The sequence below is a fragment of the Anser cygnoides genome, chromosome 6, assembly GCF_040182565.1.
Source record: "Anser cygnoides isolate HZ-2024a breed goose chromosome 6, Taihu_goose_T2T_genome, whole genome shotgun sequence".
Taxonomy (NCBI): Eukaryota; Metazoa; Chordata; class Aves; order Anseriformes; family Anatidae; genus Anser; species Anser cygnoides.
Window position 1 is genome coordinate 24,580,771 of NC_089878.1, and position 23,003 is coordinate 24,603,773.

Sequence of the window (23,003 nt, forward strand, 5' to 3'; positions counted from 1 at the left end):
AGCTAACAGGCTCATATAGTACAGTGTATGTTAACTAGTTGCTTGCTTGTGAAGACCTCACGATTTCCCTTTGTCTACTCTGTTCTCCTTTTAGATTATAATTACTAATTATTAGAAAAGATGATAACTTGTTGCAGTGTACCAATCATATGTATTTATTCTCACATTTATATTCCATTCTTTTTCTGGTTATAGATTAAAATAACTTCTCAGAGTTCTGAGCTGATTTGGATGTACTGATTCAGGAATTTTGAGAAAGACACTGTCTATAGGTTAAAACTTGTCCACAATCTACCTTCACAATAGATTGAATTTCCTTTTATTTTCCTACCAAAGGTAAGATGGCACACAAAATAGTACAGGTACACACTTATCCTCCTACAGAAAATTATAAGGCCAAAGTTCTTTAAAGATTCTTAACATAAAACTTTTAAAGATCTAACTGACAAAACCAACAGAATATATCTTGGGTCTTCCAAATAGTTTGCTTTACATGATGCCATTTGAAAAAAAAAAAAAAAGGGCATTTGGAACAGGAAGCGGTTTACTTCCACTCTGACCACTTCCTTCTCCAGAAAGGGCCGATGTTCTAAGATGGTGCCGGAGCGAGAGCTGTAGCTCCCGTCAGCTAGTTACACAGCACGTGGCAGCCACGTATTACACGTCTGGAGAGTTCTTGGGCCTGTTTCTGCTCGTCTTCTACAGACATTTATTCATTTCTTTCATCATGGAAAAAGAGGGGGGGGGAAAGACTATTAGCTAATCTCTACATGGAGGCAAAGTATTTTACGCTGACCCTCCACAGCATGTGCTATTATCACTGTTCATAAACTTCACTGCCTGCCAACTTTAACAAAGGAGCACCGTCCTCATGAAGCAGAGTACTAAATTAAATTAACTGGTGTCAGAAACCTAAACAAGAAAGCATTTGTATCTGTAGTGCAGAAGATCTGCTGGTATTTTTGGTTTTATTATGGTACTCAAAGGTCATGCAGTTCTCCCACTACAGTTTTGTAACTGTCCATCTCACTGCAAAATAACATGCTGCCTTCTTCATGCCTGCCCACAGCTTTATTGAATAATTTCTTGGGGAACTGGAGAAAAATGGGATTTAGAAAGAGCAAGGAGAATATTCTTTTTCCTAATCGTTCCTGTATAAGCTGAAGAATACAGTAATTACTAAAATTTAAAGATTGTTCTTAAAATAATCTCAAAGAACAATGTTATAGTGATACTTATTGAAAAATGATTTTTATTCCAAATCTGCTATACACATCAGTCCAGCAAAAGGGTGCCTGAAGGCCAGTCATCTTGTACAATCTAATCAAATTCTGGTGTTGTTTTAAAGTGGCTGAATCCCAATTTCATTGACAACCGGTAACGTTAACAATATTGCAATGCATTTTATTTTTGCTTCAAGGTGTTTCCAGTAAGACTTGTAACGGAAAAGGAATTACATTCAGGTTAGAACAGAGGATTATGGTGAGGTATTAAAATTATTCACTATACAATTTTTGTTTCAAACAGTTAAAAAGATGATCCAATATAAAAAGCAGCCCTTTACTTGGGCAGGCCTTGTTGACGAAGTGTTAAAGGCGTTTGCCATTCTAACAGGATAAAAACTAACGCCTTGAAGTGTTATCTACTCAGGCCTTTTAGCAAATTTGTTAACACTTTTAGGTATATTACTCCACCTTTCTCTTAGTGTGAACTGGTATCAATTATTTAGCCAATTTTATTATGTTATTAAAATACCTGCTGATTAAATGTGAACTAAAGTGTCATTTTAGAGCACTGCTCTTTATTTGTAGTATTTCACATTTATTCAAATTGGTATAAGAAGTGGACTCGATTAATTACACTATCAATAGTGAGAAATACTCCACAAATAGAGACACTTTCTATTGTCTAAATGGATCTTAAATACTGTTCTACTGTCACGCTAATAGAACAAAAGATGATGTTGAAATACAGCAGAGCAGTTTCAACAAAGAAACCCGGTTTTACAGGGGCAGATGTAATAAAAAAAGGCAAAGTGTTGTAGAGCAAATCTGAGCTTTATTGCATCAAATAACATTGCTGTGTAAAATATAAGAACCATTGCAATCATGACTTTTTTCTTGCAATTGGAACAATTTGAACATGAACATAGGACACGCATGCGAACGCTGACCGCTGTAGTGTTTATTTCTTTCCCAGTAAGGCAAGAAAGAACCTTTTAATAGTTTAATTCTGTGAGTATTAAACAACTAGTGTGAAAAACAAGCTGCATGTAAACTATTTCTACTGCCTCTGCTTCAATGACTAGCTGAGGCAACCTGTTATAGGAGGTGTTAATTGGCAATAGGAGTACAAGTCAGAAGCATGTTCCCCATCGTCCTAACCCAGCAAGGCTAGGTCATTAAAGTGGAAATGAATTCTTTCATGCCGACTTAACCCCTTCAGTACATATTTTCAGCTGTTATATCTGAAGACAATTGAGAAAGATTAACTAAAAAGACATAAAAACTTGCCGTACTTTTGAAATAAAAAAAAAAGTGTTCACAACCCCCTTTTCCCTTTACTCCGCTACTGAACCACCTCCATTGTAAGTGTTCCAGATAATCATCACATTTATTATGAACTAAGGAGGAAAAGGGCATCTAGGGTATAAAAGCAATGACAGTCACAATAAAATAATTTAGCATGCTAAAAGATATGTGTAAAGATCAAATGCTTAAAGTGAGCTTAAAGCTCCCGTTTTTATAAAGGTAAATCCAGTAGCAAATAGTTTGGAAAGGGGAAGGAAACAAACACAGAATATTACATGCAAAAATGACACAAAATCAAGCAAATATGCAAAGTAGGCAGAAGTATGAGTGATGATAAAAAGACTTTAAGAAGTCACCTAAGTACTCTTCTCTTCTCTACTTACCCTTTGTAGAGAAGTGGTATAACGATGAATTCACAAGGATTTTCTTAGAAGAGCATAGTACTTTTTACCCATTGCTAAATCTAGAAACCTTATTTAAGTTGTGATTGTGGAGCAGTGTTTCTGTACTGAGACAATACCCTTGAAAATATTAAGTCAGTCAGTGGAAGTGGCAAAAGGGAATAAGCCACATTTCCATATCTCAACAGTTCTAACAACACTGTCATGATAAACACCAGAGCAAATGATCTAATTCATAAAGAGTGAAAAATCCTAAAAAGTTCATAAAAATATATTAGTTTGCACTGTGAATCACACGCTAATTAGTAGAAATTTGAAATTTTATTGCAGTTTTCCAGCTAGTACACACACAATTTTACAGTTAGTTCCACATCAACAGGATTATATTTTGAAGCAAGCATTATGTCTAAACAGTTTGTATGTTTAGGCCCATTTTTATACCAATTATAATCAAGCATACATAACAGACCACAAAATACCATAAGCCTCAACAAACAGCCTAGATTTCTGAAAGGATCACATTGTCTTGTTACACCATATGTCAGATGAAATAAAAATTTCAGTAATATGTTTAGTCTCAGACAGTCTCAGGCTCCAAAATGGAGTAGGGATACTAGGGAAATATTATGGCATCAATTGCTACTTTAAATTAAAAATATCTTTCTGAAAGCCTTAACAGGCTGTATTAAAGAAAAAAACTGCCTCAGTATATTTTACAAAATCCTGCCTCCTAAAAAAAGGAAAAAAGGTTTATCCAGGTTCATGTTTACAGCAGAACTCAACAACAGCAATACAGACGGACTTGAAACATACATTTTCCATCTCCCTCCTCTTCAAAAGCCAAAATTACAGAACACGGAACTTTGTATAGCTCTGAGCAGTTGGCTAAATGGGTTGGGATCATCAGTTTACAAACACCTCTTCAGCAGAGCCAAAGATTTACTACCTATTTTGCTTGTTTGTTTTAAATTAAAAAAAAACCTTCAAACAAAAATATTGACTAGCTCATTGAGATACTCCATAGAGAAGCTGGTCAGAATTTTAATTAAAAACAGAAAAAAAAAAATCAACAATAGAAGCATCCAAAAAACTTAGCTTACATTTCTAGCCTGTCCATTCAAAACGTTGAGTAGAAAAAATTTATCCTTCTGCCAGCGATCTCTCTTGCATTACTTACAGTTTCATGAAAGAGGTACAATAATCCATCTATATGGGTACACCCGAGATTTCCCATATACCTTTAGTATGCAATTTATTTTGCTTACCTAATTGCCTAAAATGACAGGCATAAAATTTGCGTCTTCTACAAAAAACAGCTTTCCTGTTTTCCAGTGTTCCCATAGAGAATATCATTTAAGACTACTAAGGCTTACAGCTTACTAAGAGAAAATATAACAGGATTTGGCAATGACCGGGTGCTGGTTGAGTTTTGATATAAGCTTAGTTATGCTACATGGTACTTGAGAGACTCACTCTAGTTAGTCTGATGTTTTGTTAGAAGCACATAATTATTAACCCAATATTAAAATGTAGCCACAATATAAAGTGATTTGTATACACCACTGATGCAATTTGCAATACTCAGATTTTTCTGTTATGTTCCCAACCCAACTGTTGCATGAAGTGGCCACTTAAGCGTATCAATCAAAATTTATTAAGACAAAAATCAAGAAAAGCAAGAAAAATCAAGGGAAGGCATGCATCACCAATGCAGTTAACATCTCTTATTATCAGAGTTATTGTTAGCAAAAAAGCAATAAAAACAGGGACATAGTGTTGTACACATCTTTGAAAAGTACTACTCTTCACAGCCTCAAACTACTGGGGAAAAAAAATACTAAAGGTTGGTTTCACTCCAAAATAGAACCAAAACTAATCTGTCATCTACTTCTATCATTACAGCAGCTACTGAGGTTTAGAAACGAGAGCCTCAAGGCATATAACTAATCGGGATTTGTAATTTTTGCCTGCCTTCAGAAAGTTGTGCTCTAATCTAGACTTTTCACTATCTTATTCTAAACAATTCCACCAAGCAGCAAGGTAGCCTTCAGTGTGTGCTGTCTGAGGTCACCCTAAAGCACACTTTGTGGAGCACAGCAGTTAAATAGGGTTTACTTACACTTAACTTAGAAAGTATTTGGTTCTACACATTTGGGCTTGCTGTTGTAAAGAGCTGGTACTCTGGACACAAGCAGGTTAACTGAGAAACTCAGAAGGAAGGTTAGTTATTTGTAATACTTCCAAAAAAAAAAGAAAACACCCACTGACATTAATACACAAAGAACACTAACGTATGGCTCCAGGAAAACCTGAGGAGAAATCTTCTATACCACACAAAGAAAACAAGCCCTTGTTCAAAGGTGCCGCACAGTAGCATTGCAACATTCAATAGCATGGGTTTTCAGAAAAAAGCAGCAATTTAGATCACTGTACAGGAGCTGTTCTCTGCTTACAGAGTGGAATGTTACAAGTGAACATGTATAACGCAAGAGGCACAAGGATGACTGCTCTTGTTTAGTCTTTTTTGCTATTTTCTCATTATGACTACATTCATTTCCTTGTCCAAGTTCCTTTGTCTCTTCTGGGGAAAGTCAGCTGGACTACACTGGCAATTAAGTTGAGGAAAGAGAAGCTAATTGCCTAATTATTAGAAATAAAGAAGTTTAAAATCTGCGGCCAAGAGTAGACAGCTAAGAATGGTCTTAGGAGTTTACAGGAAAATAGTAGATCACAGGAAGCTGATAATGCTCAGGCACAACCCACTAGCTTTGTTATTTTTAGTAAGGCATGACTGTAGCATGGCCCATCACACTTTAAGGCATCTTTTACACCATGAAAAAAGTACACACTGTGTGTAAGTACCCATCAGCTCAGACAATTGTATGACAGTTCCTAATGTGATTCTAGCATGTCCCCATACTCTTGCCCCCATTAGCACTGTTGGATATAAATAACATTACAATTACTGAACCGTATTTCAAATGTGGGAAAAACATACCCAGACTTCAGTAATGCCCAACAACTTTCAGATTAAGCCTACACTATCCACAGAGCTGTCATCTCCAGTGGGCCACAATGGCACCCTAAATTTGATATGCAAATTTTAGTGTTTTAATACAAGACTGTTCAACCAACTGATGCAATGAGCTACTCATCTCAGTCAAAGTAAAAGAGAACAGTTTAGTATATCTTAAGCGCTTTTTCCACTCCCTGAAAACAATCATATACATATACATAAAACATATATATATATATATATATATAATGTCAAGCAAGGATACCTGCTTGAGCAGAGGGATGGACCAGACAGCCTCCACAGATCTCTTCCAACCTTAACCATCCTGTGATTTAACCGAGATTTTCTATAGGAGATCACACAGGCGATTAAGTTTTTTGAACTTTCCATGGGAGTTGATGTTGGATGGTTTCCAATGGGTGACCAATGTTTGTCACTGAGAAAGTTTTAAAATTTCTTACTCTTTAAATGGGTCGATAGCTTCTGGGGAAAAAGGTAGAACTGGGGTCAGCCACCCACGTCGTATACCTAGCTTCTTCAACTGGGATGTACATGGGATATTTCAGCAATACCAGCAGCATTCTGAGCACTTGGAATTTGTGGTGGAAATCATCACCAAAGTGATGGCACAGTAACGATGCAGAATTTCAAGACCTATAATTCAGACTTATTGCTCTTGCAGAACATTCTCAAAAGGAGTACCTGAAGCTGGAAACACATGGGAAGCAGAGAACTGTGTATCATCACAATTCAGGCCACATAAAGTGTACACGCCCAGGAGTCACAGGAATAATCAAGTCATGCAGGTGCAACAGATACCAAGAACTACAAGAAACACTCCACATCTTTCCAAAGAAAAAAACAGTTCCTGATGTTAAAGACAACAGTATTCAATAAATACACCTGTATCCTCCAAACTAAGAACAAGCTGTTTCAAGAAGCAGTTAACCAAAACAATTTTCAATAAGGTGCTTTATTACACAAGAGAATTTTAGCATGAAGATCAGCCAACTAGAACATGCCATTTACTTTAATATACATCAGTTTACTCCCATGACCTAACTCAAGGAAACCTTCATTTAATTGATAATTGGGAATGAGCTACTGACCCTCCTTTGCCTGCCAGATCTTAAACTCTTATTCTGAAGCCTCTCAGAAAACCAGACCAGTAGTAGTGCTCTTTTCTAATAGCCATCCTGGCTAGATTAGCAGATGAAACAGAACTTTAAATCAGTGGCAGGTCTCCCAAGTTCCCACGGTGCCATAGATTTACTAAATGGGATCAGTATGTTCTAAAAAACCATGATAATATGAGGGAAAAGGTTCCACAGCATCAAGCAGTGCAATGCTTGAAACCTCATAATCAAAGTGACAGTTTTCAAGTGCCATTTACAATGCCCTAATCTGGAAACATCCCAGCTAACCCATCTGATCAACTATTTCACAGATGGAAGCACTTGATGGCTAATTGGCAAGTCCATTATTCAAATAAAATAGCTATCTGCACTTCTATTTTCTCTATTCCAAGTCAAGGTGTAAACACTCCTTGTAAGACGCAGGTCACTTCTCTCCCTTCCTTCCCATTTGGATATTTTCCCCTTCCCCCTGCCGTCAAATATGTTAATTCAGAAGTAGAGGAACAATTTTATTTTCCATATATTGCAGTAGAACTTCTGCACTGACAGAGCAATGTAAGCTATTTTCAAAAAAAATCATTTGAAAAATTAAAAATTAAAAAATATAATTACTTCACTGCTTCCTCTCACACCTGGACTGAGAAAAAGAGACAGGATGCATTTGCATGGACAAGAACTTGTATAGCTTGCGTTATTGTTCTCAAAGTGTCAGGGAAAGAGCTCTGCTCTCTTAATTTACTCACACTCTGAAACAGTATCCAGTAGGATTGCCTAATAGAGGCATATGTGGAACTGATTTCACTAGCAAACAATAGTTCAGCGTACAAAATGAAGAGGAGTGTTGCTCCAAATTCCTGCCGGCTGCATAAGAAGAATGCTTTTACGTACCCCACAAAGCCTGTTAATTTGTCTGCAGCAAATGTACAATGCAAAACCAAGTACTAAATCACCAGTGAAATTCTGTGGTAAGCAGTGCTTCATGGGGATATCAACGTGATATGATACAGAAAAGAATGAAATAGGAAAGGGGATATAACTAAAAAGCCCAGCATGACAAGAAGCGGAGTCAGGAAGAGAAGAGACCATACAGGAGAAGGACAAGAGGAGGAGGTACTTCCAAAATCTAAACTCCCATGAACAACAGAAGGGAAATGAAAGGACTAATAGATGTTTTGTCACTTTGTGTGTTCCCTAACTTTTCCTTTTTTTTAAAAAAACAACCTCACTCATCATATGCATATCAAGTATAAATTCAGATGCCTACAATATCAAGCATCTAAGACAATCTTGCACAAAGAACTGTTGCAAAGAAGGTCTTATTTATGGCACCATGTACAAAACTAACACAGGTATCTTCTCATTCAAGGGACATGAGGTTAATGACTAAGTTTACTGCCAGAAAACATTGTGGATTGCTTATGTGATGCCAAAAGCTATCAAGTTATCTTCCTTCCTCTTTTCCCCACCCCAAGATGGCAGTCCTTCATCCATCTACGACTAATAAAGAGGAAATGGTCCATAAAGTTTCTAAGCCACAAGTCGCTGGAAGGAAAACTTACTGTTAAAATATCACTTTAGGAACGATAGCATGCATATTGTCTTCATCAGACGTTTATTAGCCATATGAAGATAGTCAGTGCTAAATTCTATTGACCCTAAGCGTATCTCTGGGCAGTTTCCAATAGTATGTTGATAGAGCAAACAGTAAGAAGACAAAAAAAATGGATTTACTTAAAGCATTTCCCAAGTAGAATACAAGACACCAAAAGACTTTTGAAAATAAAGTTCTAAAAACAAATCCAACTAGCTGCAGGAACAGCATATTGTAGTTCAGAAATAACGGGGAAAAAAAAGAAAAATCACAGAATAATAAACAGAACAGGTTGTATTAGCAAGGGGAAAGAGACAAGCACTGTTGAAGAACCTAAGGCAAGTCAATGAGAAAGAAGTCCATGGTCGAGATCGAACTGTGCTTACTAAGCATTTGCTGTTTCTTGAACATCAGTTACAAAGCAAATTAAATGGACTACTATCCAGTCTGATGTGATAGTCCTTTTGCCAACCAAACCCCTAGCTAAAAAAAAATAATCCCTGAATTGCATTACATAATATTCATTTGAAAGTGTTTCTTCTTCTACAAGTCTCTACATACAGAGAAATCTTACGTCTTTCTAACAGGTGTTTATCACTATGTTCAGCCTTAAATGAAGAACCTTCAAAGGCAACTATGACACAGCAATAAGAAAAACAAAGTTACACACAATTGTTTAGAACACTCTAGGGCATCCAAAGTGTAAGACTTTTGTTTATTTTACAGCAGGACAAAGTATCTCCAAGAAATTTCCCAATTACTCTCTTCCACCTCAGTTATCTGATTCACTCCAAATTATCTCTCAATCAATCAACATTTAAAACAGATCTTTGAAGGTCCAATGAAACACCGTATCTTAAGGACGCAGGATTATTCTTTTTGAATAGCCTTACTGCTGTTTGAGTAAACCAAAAGACTACAAAAGTAGCAGAGATATTCAGTGCAAGCAGCAACTTGCATAAAGAGCAATTCAGTTTTCCACCTTTTTTTTTTTTTAATCCAACACATACTCATCAATTCATTTAAGAGACAACTCCATATTTAAGCAAACAGAGCAGCTTTGCAGGCCAAAGCTGCCAGAGGAGTTCATCAAGCTTCTTTTGAGTATCATATTCTATTGTCTGCCTCAAATTTCTATCAAGCCTTAAGTTAAAGCTGAGAAATTCAGAAAGCAGCCGAGAGAGTTAACTGTAAATTTGAAAAACAGCTTTGATATGCGTCAAGTTCAGAGAGGACCAAGAAGTGAAAGCTTGAGTGATTAGACTGCGCAGATGTTAAAAAAATGAAGAGTCATGAAGCAGGCTGGCAGCTCAGAGGAACAAGAGAAATAAATGTTTAAGAAAGTGAAACTAAAAATAACTGAGAGCTGCTTGAAGATTCACTAAGAGAGCGTGAATAGAATTTTAGCTATAAAAAGGAAAAAAATTATGCACAAGAAGTTACAGCTTATTTGGCAAAACACCTAGAGGCTGGAAATGAGTTTAGAATATACCACCAAATGCTTCGGTATTAAACCACTCATTTCCTTGTTACACCGGACACAAACACAACACAGAATCCAAAGAAGCTGTGGGTTTCACAATTTCAGTCACTCCAGAAAAAAACTAACACACACATCACGAAGTCCAAGATAAGCACAACTGATTCCTCCAGAAGAATGACAGCCTGGATTCCAGACTTAGAACAGAGCTCCTGAGGCAGATCAGGAGAAAAGAAAGAGGCCAGCTACTGTGTCCAGCTGAGACCAAAAGGACTAAAAGGGAATTCCACTGAAGACCTGTCTTTTCCTTAAAGAAATAATTCTTCCTAGAAGCTTCGGACAGAGTTCCTTTTTCATTATTTTTTTTTCCCCCGGTATTGACAGTAGTTAGGAATAAATCTGGCACCACAATGTAATAAGTTCAGCTTGGTTTTATTTTTGAAGACTGCTGGCCACACCAACTGGCCCAGAAAAAAAAGTAAGGAAGACTTGTGCTAGCGGGAGGAGAGGCCATACAATGTGTGTGGGCTTTGCACTGGAACAGGACAGCTGCCACAGGGGCCTTTTTGCTGTGAGCAGCATTACAGTAGCAAGGACAATAGCAAACAGCATAAAACAGAGTAACACACACACAAGTGGCTACAGCTACCCAGAAGTGATGATATCATCACCCTGAAATTTACATATACCTCAGTATCTTAAGTGCTGTTGTGACGAGCATTATAGGTACTGAAATATATCTTAAAAGCTGTAAGATTAAGAGATATATTGAAATAGCAAACGGGTATGCTCAGCCATTTTGAACAATACTACTGTTCTGAAAATCACTATTATAGGAAATTGATTTTTGAATTTTATTCTCCATTTTCACTGCTTTTGAATCCAAACTTAAACCGTTCAGACACCAAATTAAAGGTTTATAAACATTCTGTAAAAATCACAGTGCCAACACAAGTGTTCATACTGACAAGAAAAACAGTCAGGCTGTAACAATGATTTGCATACACTTATATAGCATCTCTAGAGTCAGAGATTATTACTATGAATTCTGTGGTTGGCTTTTTTTTGTGGGGGGTGGTGGTGTTTTAAACATAATTAAAGGCATATTCCAGTAATTAATATTAAAAAGAGAAGATATTGACAAGCTATATACTAACCTGTCCCAGCCCAGGCATACCTCCTCCAAGTCGTAGAAGTCTATCCATATTTCTAAAAACAAAAAAACAGAAACAAAGGAAAAAATGTCCCCAGGCTCTGAAGTGTTTACTAAATTGCTATCCATATAATTCACCTTCAGTCACTCAGTATGTCAAAAATATTGGTGGTAATTACAACACAACATCAGACTTCCTGTTAATTAACACCACATATTAATTCAAGAAGCTGTCTTCCATACTAATTAACAGACCTTGTTTTATTGCTTTGGTTTTGGGTTATCCCCATTTCTGAAGATGAGTACTCTTGTCAAACTTTTCAAAACTTTCCTATCCTTCAATTAATTGGGGAAGTTTTGTTGCTTGAGAACAGCACCTACATCCAGGAAGTGCTTAAAACTTATTAGATATACAGTCAAGTTTACTCCAATTTGTTCAAAAAGCATCAATAAAAATGTGAAAGTAAGGATTTTAGCATCCTCATTAGTAAGTTCTGCGCTAATTAACTTACAGCTTGTCAGTTATCATCAAAACTACATGTGAAAGACACTGAGCAGATTATGGATCTCTGAATTAGCATCAAAAGCTTTTTTTTAATGAACTCATTATACTAAAAGAAATACTGTAAAGTAAACATTTAATGTGTATATAGTTAGAACGCTAGTGATAGTACAGTCATTTAATACATTTCCAGTGTTGCATGAGGCATTGCTTTAGTGCAAGATTATTCCAATCAACGCAGCTAACTCGTTACTTTCTTGGAGAGAAAAATTGAGGTTTTCTATCTTGCACTTTTTAAAGTACTGATCTCCAGGAATAGGAAATGTTAAGGTACCTAACTGAAGAATTAAAAGTTCATTACTCTGCAGTTTATTCACTTTATATTGTTGAAAAGCAACCTAATATTTAATTCTAGCTACCTAAGTAAGGGCTTTGTCCCAGGTGTAACAGTTCTTTTACTTGCTTACTTGACTTTGCAGTTTCTTGACTTTACACAATAAAATCTGGTAATAAAATAAACAAAAGCTACTGAAAATTCTTATAAAACAGCTGCTTTCAGCAAATCAAGCCTTTATATTTCTAAGTCTTACAGAAATTAGTAAAATTTATTAGCTTATTTTAATTATGAAATAGAAAGTACATAGTAAAATACCAGAAACTATCATCTTAACTCTACAAGTTTCAGTACAATACAACAAAGCCTGTTCGTGCAATATAAGAGTGATTAAGAACAGCAAGTAATGGTATTTCCAAAATACACTCATCCTCAAAACAGATGTTACATTACACATAACAGAATTATACATAATCTCAGACTGAAGTAATGATACTAGATCAAGAATTTTAAGTTTAAATATGCAAAAAATAGCTTATCTTAAAAAAATTGGCTTTGCATATGAAAAATGAAGTTTTTATGTTGAAGGAATGATGATATTCATTTTGTGAAATTAGTGGTTTTACTGACTAAATACTAGCACGATTTATATCAGTTTAAGTTTAAAACAAATATTTTAAGTTTCTCAGTAACAAATAAAAAGGAGCTATTAGAATCTACAACAAGAAATGATTATTTAACTCTTACTTAATGATATATAAATATCATCCACTTCAAGCAACAATATCTATGACACATGGATCAATAACACGTGCACTATTTGATAATTTCATTCTACATTTTTAATTTGTGAATTTCACTCACAATTTTAATGCACTACCAAGCTACTAGCTTCATTTGATTCACTTCTTTTATTTTGTAAAACATGTTTTTAACACATGCAAACCTTACAACTGCAGCCTCAGCTACCAGTAAGTAACAAACTTGAAATCACGTTGTAGAATTTCCATGGAAAGGTAAAGCTGTTGTGCAAGCACAGGGTTAATCACTTAGGTGAAACAGCCATGAGCACAAATTAAAGCCATTTATGTCTCATTTTCCAGGGTAGACACCCCTCCATTGAAACACAAGATGATTCATCTTTCATGACACTAACAAGGGCTGAGGAGTAGGTAGCTGAGAAGTAGGCTTAAGCTACTAAGCCTACGATTTTAACCACTCATGACTGCATGCTTATTTTGGGAAATTCTTAGTCTCTACAATGGGTTGCCATAAAGCACATTGGTAGTTTTTCCTACACTACTGCAACTTCCATAAGCCAATGAGGTATCTTACCTACCTTCATTTAAGAAATATCAAAAAAAAACTTTATGCCTTTTCACATTTCACTTTAGCAAGTGATAAGCAATATTTATTACTAGCTCATTAGTATTTTATTTACATCATTTATTCTAGTCTAACCCAAGACTAGAAATGTTTAAGTAGAAATTATACAAGCACATCATTTATTAATCATTAAAATTGGATTAGACTCATTAGTTACAGAAACTTTTTATTTGTCAACATATCTTCCCAGGTTTTAGAAGAACAAGAGTCTCATTTTCTTTCAGAACTGGAGGGATATAACATTTCCAATGTTGCTATCACAGACTAGTCACTGTTCATGTTCAGATTCCCAAGGCAACACCAGAGAGAGAAAATCTCCACAAACCAGTTCTAGATGGAATGCAAATTATTTCACTAGCTCCGCAGTTTGACTCTGGTTAGAGTTTTGGCAACTAGTATTTTACATTCTTATTTGTAGCTGAAGTTGTTTTAGTAGGTTAGAGTATATTTAGACTTTCATATATATATTTAAACATATTTGTTTACTCTGTGTAAACATCTGAAGATTTTAGGTTAGCCATCCAAATTAAAAACAATTTTATTTTTTGTCAACCCACTGTGCCCAAATATTATTTAAGCAAAAGCTTCAGTTTAAGAAACAATGTTTTTGAAAAAGACTTAAGCAAAATTATAGACCATAACTAAGATTACAATTAAAAACAAAGCATCTCTGCATTTCTAACCTGGTACTCAGCAAGAGGTGATCGCAGAACAAACTCAGCAGCAACTCCGACTTTCAGGCTATAAAGATGCAATCAGTAAGTCTTTCCTAGAGAAGGAAAAATGAAGGAGAGGGAGGGGAAGAAAACAAAATTTAGAAACAGTAAGTAACATGCATAATAAGAAATGTTACATTGATTGTGTAGCCCAAGTATCTGTAACACAGGACGAAGTTTAAGTTTCTCAGAAGTAAAAGAAAGGGTAAGGCATTTTAATAGCCCCTTTTTTAAACACAGTAACTTAGTCTTGGATCTATTCCTGCTTTAGCGCTAGACATTCTTCAGAAAGGAAGAAGAATTTCTGCTCTTTCATCGGTCAGCTAGGATTTTCAGAGGCCTCAGCAACTACAGATTACATGCAGATTAAGGCAGGACTAAATTACCTCACGATTTAAATTTTCTTTGAGTATCACAACATCATTCAGGGTCTACCTGAAATGTATTTCTAGTGATTAAGGCATCTTCTAGATAGAAATGGCCTTTTACAGATAGAACAGAAGATCTAGTGGTCAAGCTTTCTGCAGTTCACTGCATTTACACCAATCCAGACTATGCAGTCCAAAAAAAACAGGAACACAGTTTAAATGAACATTTAAATACAGTATTTTTTTTTTTAAGTACTCTTGGTATTAAAAGCAGTTTTCCTCACCAATAAAACAATTTTTATTTTTACTATGAAAGCAGATAAAAAAAACACAGGAATAAGAGGTTTTGTGTAACATTGTTAACTTCCCAAAAGTGAAGCCACATTGCATTTTAGGAGAGTGAAAAAACTGACTTCCAATTGCAGTTTTATACCACCTTAAGCACTTCACAAACCCTACCAAGTGCATTTCAGCAATTTAAAGCTAATCAATAATTTCTAGTGCCACTAGACTGAAACTGTGGTCTGCTGTTACTATTTTAGGAGAATCCTGCCGCAGCTGAGATGACCTAAGCACAAAGGTAAACAGCAGCCTGTAGGCACGGGGAGTGTTTTTTTTGTTTTTTTTTCTAGCAGCGTGACTAAAAAAGTCACTGAGGGCAGCAGGTTTGCCTGAATTCAAGTGGAGAAAGGCTGTTTTACGTTCAATTCAGGAGTTAAAAGTTGAGTTCTCATTTCCACAGAGAACACTGCCCACTAATTGCCTCCACTCAATCACTTACAGTGCAGCGTTTACAACAGATCCGTGAAGTGATCTGCGGCCATGATTTGATAGACGTTTTTTTCAATGTCACTGTTAACATAAGGAGCAGTGGGGAAGCTGCTGCTGCTGCTTACCAACTTGATGCTGCTTTCTCAGTACTGCCAGGACAGCCATTTGTGCAGCCTTGCAGTAAACTGATAGGCTAACAAAAATGTTTTTTAACCCTGTTCATTTCTCTGATAGTATTCACACTACATCCCAGAAACAGTTGTCTTGGCATTACAGAAAAAGAGGTCTTGGAAGAGCTGACTGCTCTAAAGCTAACCCAGACTCCGGAAGAAATTTATGTCGAACCGTCCTTGAAGCTAAAGCTGCCCAAAGATGTCTCTGGCTGTCTTCCCCCCCTCCCTGAAGTAAACGAGGTCATTTAACAGAGTCCATTCTGAACCTCATCCGAAAGAGGTACCAGAACAAAGGAGGAGGTGTTAATCTTTCTGGGAAGTCAGACCAGAAAGAACAAGTCGGAGTATCTCAGTGCCGACAGGCTGGGGTGCAATTCCACTGACAAGTGGACACAAAGGCCTCTTCACACGGAAAGGCATTAGGTTTCTGCCAGCTTTGCACAGGGAAGGGGTCCAGGAGAGCTCCGATGAGCCAGGCCCACAAGAGGCAGCAATTGCACCAGCACAGGCTGCAGGAGAACCACATCCAGCCCAGAAGCTGGCTTCAGTTACAACCCAACTCACTTTTAGCCAGCTGCCCACCCAGGGGGTGTTGCACTCCCTTTGGGGATATTAGACAGACAGTTCACTGAGAGCTTGATTTAATGTCAGACTGTAAAGTGCAACAATACAGCCACTGTTATCAACAGCTAACCCTCCTGTCGGGTCAGGGGAGGCAACAGTCCTGAGGGGCCGGAGCGGAGCACAATCCCGCGGTCACAGCGAGTTCAGCACTGACAGAAAAGTGACATGGAACCACAGCCTGGTAAGCCTCAAACCATCAAACGTAATTACCAAAGACTGTTTTAAAAAAGCAAGCCAAAAACCTACATTTTTGTAGGTAAATCACAAGCAGAACTAAAACGAGATCATCTTTGTATACAAAAACAGAGAAGATGTTTAGGGTAGAAGAAACTATTGACGTTATGTTCATAAGCTGCTTTATGGGCAGCTCTCTGTCATGGAATACTACTGTAATTTATCTTAATTAATTTGGACCTTAAAATGTACAGATGTCACTTCAAATCTGAAGCAAATATTTAAGTTAGACCTTGCACTTTAAAGAAAATCTTAGAATTAAGCATCCAGCTCAGTTACACAAGAATACAGCTTATACTTCTGCTCCAATACCAACTGTCTGCTCTGTCCTCTCGCTTCTTCCCTGCTGGACACACACAACGTGGTAACGTACTGCTGAAAGTTTTTCCTCCCTGCTGGGAAGTGCAAAAAGCTAGTGTTGATTACACACACACCTGCTTTTATTTATATTTATATATAAAACAGAGAAAAGTGAAAAAAAATCACAGCAAACTTCATACCCTTTCTCTCCAAAGTCAGCAGAAGGTACATTGGTAACATTTCCTTCTGCCTGCTAGGAAGGGTTAACAGTCTCTGTTTAAAGTGAAGCTTTAAGGAAGCGAATCCACATATCAATAGATCCATACCAAAAAGTTGGTAGAGGCCAGTTATAATCATCATAAACTTGCATTTTGGTTCACTGCAGGATTTAGATGACATACATTCATCACTGAAGCTATCAGCAACCACACTGATCTCAAAAAAAGTTAAACAGTTTCTCTGCTTGTATAAGTCCATGACTGAAACAACTCAGGTAGAAGATCTTGGTCATTGTCTGGTAGTTAAAAAACAAAACAGAACAACAACAAAACAGACCTCTACTACTGCAGTCTTCTCTTTCAGTTGTCCTGGCCTCTAAGGGAAAAGTCTGTGGATATTAACAGTGCACTGAGAGTATACACAAAGCATCTCTGAATTGATATAAAAACAGAAATTTTAAAACACCTGTGCCTAACACACTTGTTCATAATACTATTATTAGATAACTATAAGTCACAAGAGTTGTCAGATTGGAGAGCTCTGTCTCACCATTTAGTTGTTGATTATGGTTTTCTGGTCACTTCATAAACATTGACTTAAATACCAACTTTCAATAACGAAAACATTTTTCCTTCGGCAACATAGGGAAGAAGTTATATAACGCATTATGCACAATATGTATGCGCACATCAGGTACCCACAGTTGCTGTGCATGTGTTTGGCATGTTCCAGCCCATATTTTCAAATCAACTTGGAAGTCTTAAATTATTGCACCTCTGCATGAGTTTCATGCTACAGTGCACTATTTTTTCATCTGTTATTAACAAACCATGGTGTAAGCCCCCAGTGTAAGAGAATCCTACTGGGTTGACAGCTCGAGTTACAGTCAAAAAAATAATATCAAAATTAGCTTCCACAGACATGGATGAAAACTGGCTACCAGACTGCCCTAATAATGGAAAGAACACCAGGCTAGGCTCAGGTGACAGGAACTTACTCCACAGTTTGTGCAGTCTGTACACTCTGTGACTTTATGCAAGCCATTTCACCTCCGGTAACTCAGTTTCTCCACCTGTTGCATGGGGACTACAATACTGAAAGTGCTCATACAAAGCTTAGATCTCCTGGTGAGAAGCTCAACGTAGCAGACTAGCTTTTTCTTTTTTTTAATTTGCTGTTAATCAAGTGGTTTAAGGTTTCTACTGCAAGTGTAACACAATTCCAAGAAATTGCTATGAAGGTAAAATAGTTAAGGAAATGTATCTTGCAGAGAAGCACCATTTCACCTAGAAAAGGTCAAAAACTCAATGCAAGTAAAGTCATCGAACACGGACTGAAAGCAAAACTTGAACCAGAACAGGGATCTCATGTGACAGCAGGGGAAAAAAAAAGGCTTCTTATGTATTTCATTTGAAAAATGGAATAAAAATCCAAACTATCTATTATAGATAATCCTCAGTAATTTGCCATTAAAGCTAAAGATTAACCATATAATGAACAAATGGAGTCTCAGTAGTGCGAGTCCAGAGCTATGTGACTATCTAGGTTCCACGAAGTGCTCAGCTTTGGAGGCTGGTCATTTTTGGACTGTATGGACCTGGACTTCATTAAACCTGAACTGGACTAGAAGGCATGAAGGTTAGATCCTCTGTTTTTGCTTTCTGATTTTTAGAAGTATAGCGAACAAATGCATATAATTCAACTACAGTCACTGCTGAGCTGGAGTTACTGAAGTAACCCAGACTGACTTCTCTAGCGCTACCCGAGCACATCCAAACCAAGCTACCACGTAAGGGAAGATTGCTTAACAAATGACACCACCACACAAAGCCCCAGAATGAGCTTTCTAACTTTATGCTGCACGTACATAGCGAGCTCCCCGAAACTCCACCGTAGGAACGGCAGACACACCACTGCTCTGGAGCACTTCCTCCCCGCCAAGCCAAGCCATCACCATGCGGTTTTTCTATCATTCAAGGTATCCAAACTACCTGTCCTTTCCCACCACCCTAGATGTTGTCTCACCCCAGACAAGGGGAAATAGTTGCAGCTTCTATAGATCTTTTCCTTACTTCCTAACAGCCGCTCACTGACAGCGCTCCTCTCAGGAGAAGCTTCTTACAAGCGCGCTCCCTGTTTTGAGGCGGGCAGCTCGTCTTGGACTCACGGGGGGAAGGGAGAGGATGATCAATACAAACGCGTAGGACTTTTCAGCTCCCCTATTACCTTTTCAGCTATATATAGCTTCCAAATACGTCGGCACAACAACTCAAAAACAAAAGAAAGGAAACCAAGCGTCTCCGTCGGTCGCTGTTGTTCTCCGGGCCTTCCAGGCCGTACCGGAAGCAGGCAGCCCTCTGGGTGCTGACATCCGCGCACTCCCGGGGCCGCCAGCTGTTTACGGCCTCGCTCCGCCGCCCAGCTCGGTTCCCACCCCGCCCGGGCCTGCCGCTGACGGCCCCTTTCCCCCTGCAGCCCGCCTCGCCCCCCGAGCACGCCCGCAGACCCCTTCCCCTTCTCACCGCCACCCCCCTGCGGGCCGCCCCCTGCCCCAACCCCTGACCGACCCCCGCCGAGGCGGCGGCGCCGCGCGGCTGCTGCCGGAGCCCGAGCGGGGCCTGCTGCGCTGCCCGGGGCCGTGAGTCCGAGGCCCGGCTCGGCCTCGCCACCGCACCGCGGCCCCCCCGGGCGCCGCCTGCCAAGGCCCAGCCTCCCCCCCCCCCCCCCCCGGACCATCCCCCGGTCCGCAGAGCCCCCCCCGGGCCGCCGATGCCGGCCTTGGCGCGGGGGCGGCCCCGCCGGGCCCTCACCTGGGCGCGGGGCCGGGCCGGGCCGCGGTGAATCAGCCGGATCTCATTCAAACCCCGGCCGCCCAGGCCTCCCGCCGAGCGCTTCCCGGTTCAAAGGGCACGCGGCGGGGCCTTCCGGGCCCGGAACCGGGCGGGCGGGGAGGGGAGGGGAGGCGAGGCGGTTACCATGGCAACGCGGCCCGCCTGGCAACGGCGCGTGCCGCCGGCGGGGCCGCGCTCGGTGCACGTGCCCACGAGCGGGTGCGGCCGTTAGGGCCGTTAGGGCCGTTAGGGCCGTGCCGCCGGCTCGCGGCCCCGGCCGTCAGCCTGCTGAGGGGGGCGGAGCGAGCAGGGCGGCCGCTCCCCGGGCTGTGGCGGGCCGTAGGCGTGAGGGCGAGCTGCGGGGCAGCGAGGGACGGCCCGGGGGGCCGCTCAGGCAGCGGGGAGCCGCGGTGGCACCCGCGGTGCTCGTGCTACCACACGCCCCCGCCTGTCACAAGGGCACCTGGAGCTCGTGGGAGCAGGGGCCGTCGGAAGGACGCGGCCGTTAAGTGGCGCTGACTGGAATCTGGTCTGAAACTGACTGGAATCTCGTCTGAAACTGTCTGGAATCTAGTCTGAAACCGACTGGAATCTGGTCTGAGGCGCTGAAACCGCTTTGTCGTGAAGTCCCGCACCTTCAGTTTGGCCGTAGTGCAGGGTCAAGTTGTGGCTACGTGGCCCCTGTGCCTCATAACTACACAATGTGATGGCTGAGGAACCAAAGGGAGTGTCATCAAGTCAGTAAAAGAATGATGAATTGAAACAGTAGTACCATATGTAATCGCCTCAAAAGTGGTGTTATAGGAATTAAGAGGATTGAGAGAAGAGCAATATGCTGGTCATATGTATGAAACATCACAGCAGCAGAAATGGGAAAGAGTGGTAATTTTTACCACACAAAGAAGACAAATAGGACATAAGATAAAAGCATGCGTAGTGATGAATAATGCAGAGAAAGCCAACTGGATTTTTGTATTACCCTTATGTTACACAGGACCAAAAAAAAATTAAAAATAGGAGAACATGAGGCTGAGGAAATAATTTTTCAGACACTATGTGACTGTTCTGGAACTGAGTGCCTCAGGAACTTTTTATGGCTGAAACAATACAAGTGCATATATATATCTAGTTACCAAAATATTACAAATATTTTAGAAGGCATTGAACAATTTAAGAACCTAAAAAGCAACATTTTAGGTTTCCATAATGAATGTCCAAGAACAGCATTACGGTTTGGTTTTGAGAGCTCCTTCAAGGACTGAGAATGTGAAATTAGAAGATGATCGGCACCTATGCTCACAAACAACTAGTTGAAGTAAGTAAAAATGCATTGTGTTGTAAATTGCACTGACATACCCGTAGCCACATACAATCACCCCTTCCATGACACTTTAGCAATCTTGGAAGTCTTAGGTTTTTTATACTGTGATGAGTAAAATGAATCAAAAAAGCGGGAAACTCAATTAACGTGATACATACTGCCTTTTAAGAGGGGTAATCCTTCTGAAAAACAGTATTCCCATAATTGTCTCCCCCGTGCCTTTTCAGATCTTTACTAGGCTGAGAGAATCGCTAGAGCCAATTCTCAGAAGATTCTTAAAACGCTGAAGGATTGAAATTTAGTTTATATGATGACTGTCATTTCTATTTCATGTTATTAAGGCAAAACCTATTAGTGCATTTTATCACTGCAACAATAGCCAAATTATTCAGGAAAAAAAAAGTGTGTGTGTATATCAGTGTATGTTTCTCTCATACAAAAGAAAATTTGAACCCTGCTTCAAAGTGGCAGTTACATTCTTTCTTATTTAACCTTGCTAAACTTGAGCTGTGATAGTCTTGTCATTAATATTGTGAGACATTTGAGTATTTTAATATTCCCTGTTCTAAAAAAAATACATTAATAAGGTAAAGTATGAATTAATTGAACTGAAATGCATTATAAATTTTCTTAATTTGTACTGTGTTTTTGAGAGTAATCCTTTTATTCCTCTCTGTTCACTGGAATTCTGACACCTTAGTGAGGAATGCTCATTACATTTTGATTTTTACTCTGCAGTCTTGTGTCTTTTTGGAACTCAACAGTTATGGAGAAAAATAAAAAACCTACAAAAATCTTTATGAAAATGTAGCAGTCTCACGAGTTAATGTGTATGACAAGAAAAAGCAACATAGGTAGATTTTTGTAATTTACCTGTATCCACTGACTTTAACGAGCTATGTCATTTAAAACCATCTGAAGATTTGGGCCTTCTTCTAAATACAAAGTGAAACAGACTTTCATTGTTATTCCTAATTACATTTCAAGTCATACTATTGACTTTTTTAATATATACATTTATTGAAATGTTATAAATAATATAGTTACAGAAGAAGAAAAAAAAAGAAAATAGGAGAAATATTTACATTAGAAAGTATAGTGAATTAATTGGATACATAGAGCAAGTATCATAGTTGGTACTTACGACAGATGGTATTTTATATTTTGATATAAAAAAGATATATTCTTAATCGTATATGTCAAAGAAAAGAGACCATATGTTGTTAAACACTTCCAAATTGTTATTTAATCTGAAGGACACTCTCTTGCACGCTACTGAATCCCTCATTGTTTTCATCTAACCAGCACTAATCCTTAGGAGATTTTTATTTATTATTTTGCTGTAATGAAGCACTGAATTAAAATGTTCAAGATTTGTTCTTTTTTCTTTTTTATTACTTGCATGGCTGTTGAAAATGATGGGAGCTTATTTTGATTGAACCCTTACATTCTTCCAGTTTTCTTCATATTGAATTATCCTTGTTTGTAGCAAAGTGATCAACAGGAATCAGGCTTGCTAAGAGATCAAACTATTTTTTCCTAACTTCCTGTTTAGCTGAAATGTGATTTTCCCCCAAGTCTGTTAATGATTTAGTTAAAGCAGCAATAATAATGCAGCTCTGTAATTAACGAGCGTAATTTTACAGATCTGAGTGATGAAATTGAAGAGTTGTCTACAGAACTTGAGGAATACACTGAGATTGGCCACCGTTTTCTTGCAAATCATGTACATAAACAGAACGCTAATTGTGCTAGGACAGGAGGAAGTGTCCAGGTCTTTATTAGTATAATATATATATTAAAAAAAAAAAAAAAGAAATTTTGTAAGTCTGGGATTCGAATACAATGTGTGCGGTAGGATCAGATGGCGTGTTAGAGTTGTGGACAACCACATCTACATTTAAGCATACAAACCA

General features: G+C 38.7%; 1 protein-coding gene and 1 long non-coding RNA gene across 4 annotated transcripts in view; one reads left to right on the forward strand and one right to left on the reverse strand.

Moving 5' to 3' along the window:
• PSMD14 (proteasome 26S subunit, non-ATPase 14) overlaps positions 1-19,898 on the reverse strand; it is a 47,016-nt gene extending 27,118 nt beyond the window's left edge. The window contains exons 1-3 of the mRNA XM_066999489.1: positions 19,746-19,898; positions 14,214-14,299; positions 11,313-11,364 (exon numbers count right to left, since the gene is read on the reverse strand). Coding sequence (XP_066855590.1) covers positions 11,313-11,360 — 48 coding nt within the window. The 5' untranslated portion in view covers positions 11,361-11,364; positions 14,214-14,299; positions 19,746-19,898. The remainder of the gene's footprint in view (positions 1-11,312; positions 11,365-14,213; positions 14,300-19,745) is intronic.
• Positions 19,899-19,916: 18 nt separating this feature from the next.
• Positions 19,917-23,003, forward strand: part of LOC106029931 (uncharacterized) — a 131,809-nt gene continuing 128,722 nt past the window's right edge. For 2 of the 3 annotated variants that reach the window (XR_001203414.3, XR_010832377.1), the window contains exon 1: positions 20,055-21,081. This is a non-coding gene — a long non-coding RNA (uncharacterized lncRNA). Of the gene's footprint in view, positions 21,082-23,003 lie in introns of all 3 variants that reach the window. The other variant, XR_001203415.3, reaches the window with a different exon arrangement.